The 11,526-nt window shown below is 36.8% G+C and overlaps 1 protein-coding gene across 1 annotated transcript in view; it reads left to right on the forward strand.

The window, feature by feature from the left end:
• The window catches only part of TGFA (transforming growth factor alpha), a 120,617-nt gene extending 115,727 nt beyond the window's left edge, over positions 1 to 4,890 (forward strand). The window contains exon 9 of the mRNA XM_074284724.1: positions 465 to 4,890. Within this exon, the coding sequence (XP_074140825.1) occupies positions 465 to 472 (8 nt within the window). The 3' untranslated portion in view covers positions 473 to 4,890. The remainder of the gene's footprint in view (positions 1 to 464) is intronic.
• Positions 4,891 to 11,526: the final 6,636 nt, after the last annotated feature.

An 11,526-nucleotide genomic window follows, 5' to 3' on the forward strand; every position in this document is an offset into this window, starting at 1 on the left:
TCTAGCAGTTATGAGGGTTTTTCTGCTTTCCCAATTTCATTCTCCTCTTCTTCCTCCTCCTTCTACCTTTTCCTTCTCTTTCTTCTCCTCCCCTTCTTTATCCTTCTCTTTCTTCTCCTTCCCTCCCTTCTCCTTATATTTCTTCCTCTACCATTCCTTCTCCTTCCCCATTTCCTTAATAATCATAATAACAATAGCTTGCATTTATATAGCACTACATGGTTTACAAATGTTTTTATGTAAATTCTTATTCTATTCTCTTAACAACCTCCTGAAAATGAATGCAGTAAAATTTGGGATTTAAGCCTAATAGCCTACAAGCATAATATTGATGACAAGTTGATAGCTTTTTAATGTCTGTCCAAACTTCTGTCTTGAAAGTCCTCATGACTTCCCATTTAGGATAACAACTGGAAGAGAGAGCTCCAAGCTGACAGTAATGGAGTTTTTCTCTTTTCTTACAGTGGTCTGAAGGAAGGACACTGGGGATACAGCCAGTTGGACTGCTGCTGCCCAATAAAGGAGAAAGGACTCTTCTAAAGAAGTGCATTTTCCACAGAAGCAATTATTGCTGGGGACATACTAGCAAGCATTTTTTTTTCCTGCATTGCCTCAAAAACTCCTATGCATCGTCTTTATTATTTGCTGGGCTTTTAAACTCATCGAGAATTCCATCTTTTGGGGGTTACTTGGATGAACTGAGGATGGAAATCGGCAGACCACGAACCCTTAAGACTGTGTTGTTGGAGCTGGATGACGGATAGTTCTGGAAGGAATGGCAAAGAGGGGTGGCTTCTTGTTTACGTAGCAGATTTGGGTGCAGGTTCGGAGGTGTTTGAGTTTGGTGCAGGTGTGTGTGTGCTGCCAGGGATGAATTTCAATCCGAAGTTCTTCCTCTTTTTCCCCCTTCTTGTCCATTTGTGCTTCATTTTTGTCTTTGAATGAAATTGTCCGTCCATACCCATGACCTTTTTGTGGTATTTGGGAATCCACCTGGAACCATGAGTTTCCTTCAAGTTGTTACAATTCTGTCTCATTTTTTTGATGAGGGAAAGTGGATAAAATGGGGTTGCTGCTTACATTATGGAAAGACAACCAGTTTTAAGAAGAATTGTCTTTTCTAGCTACAGAACCTTTAACACTTTAACCCTCTGAGTCCTCTGGATGTTTCTACCAATAGATATTGTAAACCGTCAATTGCTGTTGTTTTTTTCCAATGGTGATAATTTCTAATTTATTAGATATGAAAGATTTTCATTTTTCATCTCTTAAATCAGTGTAAAACACATACACAAAATCTCTTTAAATCTACTTCTGCTGTTGTTTAGTTACAGACTGAAGTTATAGCTCATACAAAATGTATTTGCATCTTTTGATCAGGGAGGGAATTTCCAACATCCTAATCATTAGTCTCTGAGGAGGAAGACCACAAGCCATATCATAAGGAGCAAAAATGCATCATTGAAATTTTAAAAGTTGAGCTTTGAGACCCTAAGCCATCCCATGGGTTCAGTCTAATTCTAGATGGGATAACTTGCAAGGAGCAAACAGGAAACTCACCCGTTCTAGAGAAAGTGAGTGGGCAGAGAGATTTGAGCCTGTGTGTGTATAGGATAAGTAAGCTCTGCTATGTGTATAAAAAATTACTCATTTATTTAAAAAATAAACAAAATGTTGACGGCCCCCTGGAGAAATCTTCTTGGTTGTATTTGGAAACTGATGGTGAGCCAAACATCCTTGAAATTTCTGGCCAGATCCAGGAAAAGGAGAGCCAGTCACTTACTTTCCATTTGTAACTCGGTCAGTTTGTTGCTTTATTTTAAAATTGGGAATCTTTACCTTTCCTATTTATTTTCAAGCCATTAATCAAAATTGTCTAGTGATTTTTTTTCTGTTTTCCATTAAGGATAACTTTTTTTAAAATAATAAATAAATGTCAGATAGGCCTCTTTGCCCTTTTTGGACCAGACTTTCCCCTTAGAGGACAGTAGGGTACTTTTGGCTTAGGATACAGTTACCATCCCTGAATGAACAGTGGTAGATATCTTGTATATCACTAGACTTTGTTAGTTAAAATTTCAAGATAGAATTATAATGAAGTAGATATATATATGTATATATATGTATTAATTTACTGTACCATATACAAGGATACTATTTATTCATTAGTCTTTGAAAAATGAGAGACATATACTCAATACATTCTGCTCCTCAAATCTTAAAAGAACTCTATTAAATGAATAAAGATAGTTTGAGATTCTCCTATCATGGATTCCTCCTCTGCCGTCATTATTCCTCTCTAGTTTACTTCTGTTTTTTGTTTTTTAATTTTATTTTTTGCTAAGCAATTGGGGTTAAGTGACTTGTCTAGGGTCACACAGCTAGGAGTGTTAAGTGTCTGAAGCCAGATTTGAACTCAGGTCCTTCTGACTTCAGGGCTGGTGCTCTATCCATTGAGCCACCTAGCTGCCCCTGGTTTTGTGTTTTGTTTTTTTTTTCCACCCATGTCTTAATGTTGGAGCACCAATTATTTCCTTTATTGTCATAGTTGGAATCTCTGAAATTGAAGATGATCCAATCTGTTTTCTATCCTAACCCTCTTAATTCTTTATGTAATCCAAAAAATATGTGTCCAAAGGTAGGACTTGAAGGTTTGGAACTTTTGCTACAAAAGGAACTCCTGACTCTAGGTCACACTCTCCCTGTTTCTTCCCTGGAATTGGAACATGCTTCAAATTTACAGGCAAGCACTCTGAGCCTCCACATGAGCCATGAGTGTATTGGGGTAAGGAACTACCATAGATTCTTTATTCCAAACCAGACCCACGGGGCATTTTGTTATTTGATATTCTTTTTCCCCATCCTAGAAACATCCTAGGAGGTTAAGATGTCTGTGCAGAGGAGAGACTCCTAAAAGTGCAGGTGTTTTTAAAGTTATAATTTGAAAATAGATTTACAATAGCGTTTTTAACCTGGGTCAGCATTTTCATTTTAAAGCAAATTTATCTCCTCATAGTTTAGCAGAAGTTATTTGAGCTGTTTTCCTTAAAAAAATTTTTTTTCAAGTACCACCAGCATGAAGTATTTGTTTTCCTAGATGGACTAACAAAAATCTAGTCTGTGGGATTTGGTGGTTCTGCTTCGAAGCAGCATTTCCCTGTGTGTAATTCTATCATCATTATCTGTATGTTCTCTGAGTATCTGCATGCCTTCCTGGTAGCCAAGAGTTAGCTATCATTTGAACTCAGCCACCATGTAAGTGCAGGCAGTGAAACCAAGTGGAACTTTCATGGCTCTCTGTAAAGGGGTTCTGGCTTGGGATCAGTGAACACTTTGATTCTTGTGTGATGTCGGTGCCCTCTTCTTGAATCATGATAGAATGTCCATTTTCCCCATGGTTTTTGATCTGTCCCTTAGATGTGCTAGCCATACAGTAAGCACCCTCTAATAAATATTTCTTTGGTGATATCTTAAGAGATTCTAGAAAAGAAGTGATTTAGATGAGTAAGGACTTGGGACTTTTTTCAGAGAGAGGGATTCAGATGTCTTTCCTCTTCATGACCCTTTAAAGAACTGAGATTTCTCCTCCAACTTGGGCTCATAATCCCCCTTAGAAAGGGGATGACTGATAAGCATGTGGTTAATGTTCATTTTTGGGCAATGATATTTTTGACTTTGTAAAAATATCTTGTTGATGTTTTCTTTACCAGTTGGGTTAAAATTTGTCTATTCTGTGCCCTCCTGTCAACCTCTACTGGTTCTACACTACAGAAGATTAGCCATCCATTAAGGTTTTTTTGAGTTGAATCTTCATGTCCACTTAGCTAATGCTTTGAACAGAACCAACATTGAGGTCCAGAGAGCCCTAATGTCTAATTGGGCTTTCACTAGGCAAAAAAGGCTAAAAGATCCTTGGAAAAAAGAACCCAAGTATTCAGCACAGATCAATAGCAAAATTTCTTCTCGTTCATTAAACATGGTACAACCCAAGTGATACATTGGCCTGATTTGTTGTTTCAAGTCAGATGAGAATCTTGACCCAGAAAAAAAGGTACCTCTTTTGGCACAGGGACCAAGGAACAGGATTGTAATTTGACCTCAGAGAAGGAGTTTGAATATTTAAGCCTTTTTTCCAATAGAGAATCTAGATATATAGGCCCAAAAAGGCTTTTGATTGCTGACATTTCCTGCTCCCACACTGGGCTTAAGAAGTCTGTCTTTACTGCTTCTTTTGGGGAGACTTTCCATATTCAGTTGTAGGAAGGGCATTGCATCAATAAGCTAGTCTTCTGGGGACAGGGTTTTCAGTGTGTGTATGGGCTGTTTGTTATTTACCCACACAATGTTGCCAGGGACAGACATCAAGTTTCCAGGCCTTGATGTCTCCCACCCTCCCTAGCCAAAGGGGTTGGGAATATTCAAAGGCCAGAGACCTAAGGTATCCATTTGCAGAAATGATGTAAGCACTTATGTTAATGTTAAAATGTTTTCAAAGGCAAACCATAGTTCTTCCTAGTAACTGATGAAGCCAGTCTTTCTGAAAGTTCCTGAGAGCATCTAGACAGACAGAAAGCCCAATAGATGCCCACACTCAGAACTAAGAACATTGTAGCTTTTTACTAACCCATCATGAAAATGTTCAACTTATCATTGTCTTTATTAGGTTTATATAGCCAGCCTGATGCTTTTTAGTCATGGTTAACTCTCTCTTCTGTATATGTTGCACTGAAAAAGTTAATATTTAATGTTTTAATTTATTTTGTGTGGTAAATTAATTTTGATCTCTGTAACATGTTAATGTGATTGGCAGTTCTTTTCCTCAATATCCAAGTTAGTTTTTTAAAGAGGAGCAAGCAATATAAAATACAATTGTTTGTGTTTTTCCAGAAATGTGCACTGTGGTTTGATTGTACTGTATCTTGTTTTGAAGGATGAAGGAATGAACTCTTTTTTTTTTTTTTTTTTTCCTAAAACATGACTGGGACTTTTTTATTTTTTAAAATAAGTTTGGCATATCTTTGCAACAGTGTTGAATTTTTAGTGTACAAATATTAATGTAAACAAGTGAAGTGATCATCGCTGAACTACAAGGATTTTAAAAATTGACAAGGAATGCTAACTACTCCCCAGAATTAATGAAATAATTTTGGCAAAAGGGACTTTACCAACCACCTAGGATTTGCTGAACACACATACTTCATCCAGCACTGTGTGAGCTCCTTATGGGAGAAGTATAAAACAGTCTTCCTAACCTAAAGGAACTTAAAACAAAGTTGGTGAGACAGACATATATATACAAAAACATAAATGTAAACCAGTAGAAACAGCCTGTGATTTAGCAAATAGTTACTGTATGTAATGACAAAAACAAAAAAACTGGGCTTCAGAGAGAAAATAGAAGTCAAGAAAAGCTTCTCAGGAAAGGTGGATCAATAGGATTTTTCCATTATTCACTTTCCAATTTTATCATATAGTAAGGATGATCTTTTGATTGAAATTTTTTTTGGGGGAATATGAGTGTCATAGTGAATTTGGAATTTGGGGATCTGGATTTGAATATTGACTTTTCTGCTTGCTAGCTGAATGACCCTGCTCAAATCATGTCACTGTTGCAGGCTTCCCCTATAAAGGAAGGAGCTTAGAATAGATTATTTTTAAGGTCCTTTCTAATGATGGCTCCTTGAACCTATGATTCTTTCTTTAGGCTTGTTGGAACTTAGGTATTCTTTATTCCCTAATATCTCCTTTAAAATAAACATTATAAGAACTGACAACTGGCATTTTTTCTTTTCAAAAAGCAGCTATGTCCATTAGGAAAAGTTTTCAACCCTCTGCCTTAAATTAAATACTTTATGGTTCTGAAAATGTTGATCTTTTTAATATAATCTCATTTAGTGCATAAAGTTTTCTTAGAACCACAAAATGTTAGGGCTTCAAGATTATCCGATCCTAGTCCAATTCACCCTTCATCCCCATTATGAAGAGGAGAAAGCTGAGACTCAGAGAGGCAAAGATACCCCATTTGTTATACATCCCAACATGTTTGTCATGTTAATATATAGCTTTATGTCATCCACAAATATAATAAACATGCCATCTATGCTGTTATCATCCAAGACATTCATAAAAGTATCTACAGGACTGGCAGTGGCAGAGCTAAGACTTGACCCCATGTCTTTTGATTTTAAGAATTAGACCTGGACTATGAAGGGAGCTCCTGGCTAAGCAAGAAAACTATCCTCTGATGTGTGGAGGCACATCTAACCTGTCTCTCTGACCTCTTTTTTCCTGTCCTCTTTCATTTCTTTCAGTCTTCTTGAACTGTTGACCTAAAAGTCTTATTTTGCCCAATCGTACCTTCTCTTCATCATCTGCCTCTTCTCCAACCTGTTACTTACTCTTTCATCTTTGTTTCTCCTATTATTGTTTTTGCCCAGTAGGTCTTCAGATCTTACCTGTTTATTACCTTACCTCACTTTCTCACATCCAAACTGCCTTACAACAATTAAGTATCAACTGGTTAGGATGTTGGGATCAAGTGAAAGAAATATTTTCTTTTTTATTTACTCATCAACAGAGAACTTAGGAGTAGAGCAAAATCATCAGATTTCAGATAGGAAGATCTCACAAATAAGGCAAAGTTCTGACTTATTCAAGAGCTAACATACTTTCTTTTAGGACAAGAACCAGTGTGTCCAAAAACTCCAAGGTAAAAGCAGGCAAAATTTCAGTGGATTTTCCCCATTTTGTCATTTGTTAAGAAAAATAGGCCAATCAGGGTAACGCCTCACAATAGTTAGTACATGACTTTTGTTGATTTTATTTTTTTCCCCACTTTTAGAAAGAACTTTTCCATTTATTATTTCTTTTTTTTAACCTCTACTGTGAGGTAGATAAGAAAAATGGTGTGCTTATTTTCTCCATTTTACAGATGAGAAAATTGAGGTGTAAGTTAAGATTTGCCCAAATTACGAAATTTTAAAATAATTTAAATAATTTTTATTGATAACTTTTGTGTTTACATAATTTCATTTTCTCCCATCACTCATCCTAGATAGCTATCCCTCATAACATTTTTTATATAAGGAATTATATAAGGAATTAGTGACAAAATCAGACATTTTAGAAGGAAGGAGAGGGAACATAGCCTGATTTAGATATATTGGATATTTTCTAGACTGATAGTTCCAGATACCATGAATCCCAGAGCCCTTCAACCCAATCTACTGTATAACCATGTTTACTCTAACTTCCATCTTCCATTATTGCCTTTGCCCATTGGATATTTTCCCTTAATGCCCTGTGACTCTTAGAATTTTTTTGGGAATATCACACAGAGGCACAAGCAGAGTAATCCAGGGCAATTATGAGCAGGAGCTGAAATTCCACCATGCTGATACTGGTGCATTCCTGCCTCATAAAGTCACTTAATTTTTTCGCCCTTGTTTCATAGGCCAACAAAGAACACTACCCACAGAAGAAGAGAAGGAATAGTAGGGTCAGTCAAGGGTTTTTTGCTACCATCCAAATAGCAGCAAAGAGAGGAAACCTTTGGAGCAAAGATTGGAACTCAAAGCTATCACTCTTTGCAATGTTTAATACTCTAGATCTGAAATTTAACAGAATGAAGGTCTTAAAATTTTGTTAAATCTAGAGATTCATAAAGCCCCAGAGGCTATCTGGTCCAACTCCTTTGTTAATCAGACTAGGAGATGGAGAACCAGGAATTTTAAGTGATTTGCTTTTTAAAAAAATTTTAGGTAACTTGTCTATGGTTATCCACCAGTCCACTAACTCAGATGACTCAAGTTCAAATCCTGCTTCTAATTCTTAAACCAGATGCTCATAGGCAAGAGCCTCCCTTTCCCATCTGCAAAAGGGACTTGGGTTAAATGATTTCTGCATATCTTTCTACTTCCAAATCTATTATCCTGTGAAAATCTGCACAATTAAGATACCTGCCACATATGTTCCATGCTGCTAGCTCAAACTCTTTGTCCTATTTTCTGGAGCTTGAGATGACTAGAATAACAGCTTGATTCTGTCTAAGTATTTGATGCCTATAAAGCTCCTCCAAAAAAAAAAAACCCAAAACAGGCCAGGAACACATTGCTAAGTACATAGACCAAAGTCCAAGTTAATCAGTCTGTTGCAAAGGCAAAGAAACAATGGTCAAGATATTCCTTGGATGTCAAGAAGTATGGGCTCTAGAACATGACTGAGTCAGAGGGTGTGAGTTCAAACCCTTGTTTCTCTTCTCCTATGTGACCATGGAGAAATCATTATCCTCCTCTGGGCTTCTTTCTTCCTCTTAAACATAACAGGGTTGCACTAGATGAAATCCAAGATCTTTTCCAGTTATAAATATTACAAATCCAGGTTCCAGTTCTGATTTTCACAATAATTATATGACATTGAGTAATTCACTTTAATAAACTTCCTGAACAAGTTTCCTCTTTAGTAAAATGGGGATAATCCTGTTCTACCTACCTCAGAGAGGCTTTGTGAGGTTCAAATGAGATAATAGAAATAAAAGAGCTTTCAAAAGGTTTAAGATTCTGAATATATAGGTCATATTACATCATGGCCCTGCTCAAAAGCTTTCAATAGCTCCCTATTGTCTAAAGGATAAATTGCAAAGTTCTCAACCTGGCTTCTGGATCTGTTACAGCTCACTCTTCCAGACCAATTTGGCTACTGTTTCCCAGATCTCTTCCTTCCCTCCCCTTACCTCTACACATTTATGCAAGTTGTCCCCCAAACCTCAAACACATCTCTACCTCCACACATCAGTCAAATGAAACCTAATCTCTAATGTATCTGCCTCCTTCAAGAAGTCTTTTCTATTCCCTCACTCCACCCAATTCAAAATGATTTCTTAAGTTTCCTTAGAGAACCTTGTTTGGATCTCTACATTACATTGTATTTCCCCTTTGAGATTATTCCCCTATATATTCTCTCTATATCTAATAATTTACATGTCTTCTCCATTAGAATGTGAGCTCCTTGAGGGCAGGGACTGTTTTTACATTTCTTTGTATCCTTAGTGCTTAGCACAGTGCACCTAATAAATGCTTTTTAATCAAATACCTTTGCATGTGTTTTATTTTACCTTCCTCACTCTGCTATTCAATTGTAAGCACTTTGAAGTCAAGATTGTGTCCTTTTTCCACCTTTATGTTTCTGGCCCCTAGTTCTATGGCTGATACATGGGGGTTCTATTCAGGAGCTGAAAAACAACTTAGAAATAGAAAAGAAAATGGGTTTTCATGCCAAGAAAGAAAATGGAAAAAGCCGAATGTGCTGTATGTACTATCTTTCCCAGCCATTTTGAAATTTCTCCCAAGCTCCTGGATATCCTTAATTGAACAAAAGTCACGGATTAGAGGAAGGAGTTGAGGGATGCCCCATCTACATTTCCATATAACTATTCCTGCCTTGTAAAGATACAGCTTCACTCAGAGTGACACAGTTTAGGTGAGACAAGGCTGGACCAAAGCTCAAGCTGCAGACATTGTAATCAAGTTCAGGGTGAACGGTGCGGGGAAGAAGGGGCAGTGACCCTGATCTAAGGCTGAACCCTGGGCTGATAAAATGCCATCCACATTCCTTGGAGGGAACTCCTTCTAGTGCTGAAAATCTGACATCATGGAAAGTATGTGCTGCCTAAGAATACTTGTAACCTTAACCCTTGCTTGAACAGAGGCAAACAAAGCAGCTGCCATTTTTCCTCCTAGATTTCTGACTGCTCAAGTGAAGATACCAATTCTCAGCCACTATCTGCCACCACCTATACATGGAGACTCAGGTCTTTGATAAAAAGAAGACTTTTCCTTTGAAGAAGGAGATGTTTCTTTTGCTAAAAGGAAGCCAGAATCTTCATACTAATGAAAGTTTAGATTCATTCAGACTTTCCACCTTGGACTGCAGTAATCATAGTTTAGTGTCTAGAATCAAAGGTTTTAATCCCACTGTGCTCTGCTCTGATCAGATGGGATCTGGGGGTGTTGGATTGATCCTTGAAGTTAGGGTCTTTCATTTTTGTCTTTGCATTACTAATGTCCAGCATTAAATACAGCTGGGCTGTATATAGGGGCTTAAGAAATGCCAAGTGATTAATTGGGCTAAGTACCACATTTTAAGAACTTGGGCTAAGTACCATATTTTAAGGACTTTGATAGACTAAAGCCAAGGATTCATAAACTGGAGTCCATGACTTGAATTTTAAACATTTTGATTACTTTATTTCAATATAATTAGATTCTTTTGTAATGCTGTGCATTATATGCATTTTAAAACATTATTCTGAAAAGGGAAGGACCATAAGCTTGACTAGCACACCAAAAGGGTCCAGGACACAGAAAAAGTTAAGAGTTCCTGAAGTAGAGTGTATTCAGAAGTAGTTAATCATTGGATAGAGACTTGGAAAAGACTTTTGAAGACTGTCCCAATGCCCTCCTTTTAATAGATAAGGAAATCTAGCCACATAGAGGCTAAGTGACTCATCCAGATTCACTAAACCACATTGCCTCTGAGATTGTTGAGAGGACTGGAAACAATGTCACATAAGGATGATTGGAAGAGGGAGGAGGCATTTTTCTGTTGCTCTAGGGGTTGAAATTAGGAACAATTAAAAGAAGTTTTAGCAGATTTCATATATAAAAAATTATTTCTACAAAATATATAAAAAAGAATTATAAATTCACCCTTAGCCAAGATCTTGCTAATAATCTCTCTTTCCTATAAAAAAGGTCCTTCCCTGAACTGACCCCTAGAAACATATTTGCCTTTGACTTGGTAATTTATGGACTCAAGACAGAAATCACTGTACTCTTAAATTAAGCCAACCAAAGCTCAATATTTAAATTCTGAATTTCCCTTACCCATCAAAAAAATAATATCCAGGGGATAATAAGTATCCAATCCTTTCTTTCTCCCTTTGCTCCCTACCAAAATTCAGGATGTGACTACTTTTCATAAAGACACTTATTTACAAAAGAAAGGGCACTTGCAGAAATAACAACAGTAAAGTTCAAATAATCAAAAGAGCAGCTGAAAAAATTCTCCCCCAGAAGTGACTTTTGAAAATAGATCTGGAAATATGCTTTGAAAATCACTACCACCCCCTCTTATGTGTGATGATACTAAGATTCAGAGGGAGAAGATTCCCATTCTTTCCTCCCACATGTTGTCTATCCCACATGTTGTTCTATGCCATCCAATAATTGACAAGCACATCCCTTTTGCCCTCATCCGAATTATTGATATATATATATATATATATTTGATATGGTATCTCTTGATATGGTAAAGTACTATCTTGTATCCTCAAATGCTTTCTTAACATCCATATTCCATATCCACCTGTTCAATAACTTTGTCAAAAAAAAAAAGATCAGTATCACTTGACTTGTTTTTAATCCCACTTTCTATAGGAAATCTTTCTTCCACTGCTTTCCTTCTTTTAATTTTTTCTCTTTATCCTATATATAGTTTGCTTCATATATATTTATTGACATATTATCC

Source organism: Sminthopsis crassicaudata, chromosome 2 (assembly GCF_048593235.1).
Source record: "Sminthopsis crassicaudata isolate SCR6 chromosome 2, ASM4859323v1, whole genome shotgun sequence".
Taxonomy (NCBI): domain Eukaryota; kingdom Metazoa; phylum Chordata; class Mammalia; order Dasyuromorphia; family Dasyuridae; genus Sminthopsis; species Sminthopsis crassicaudata.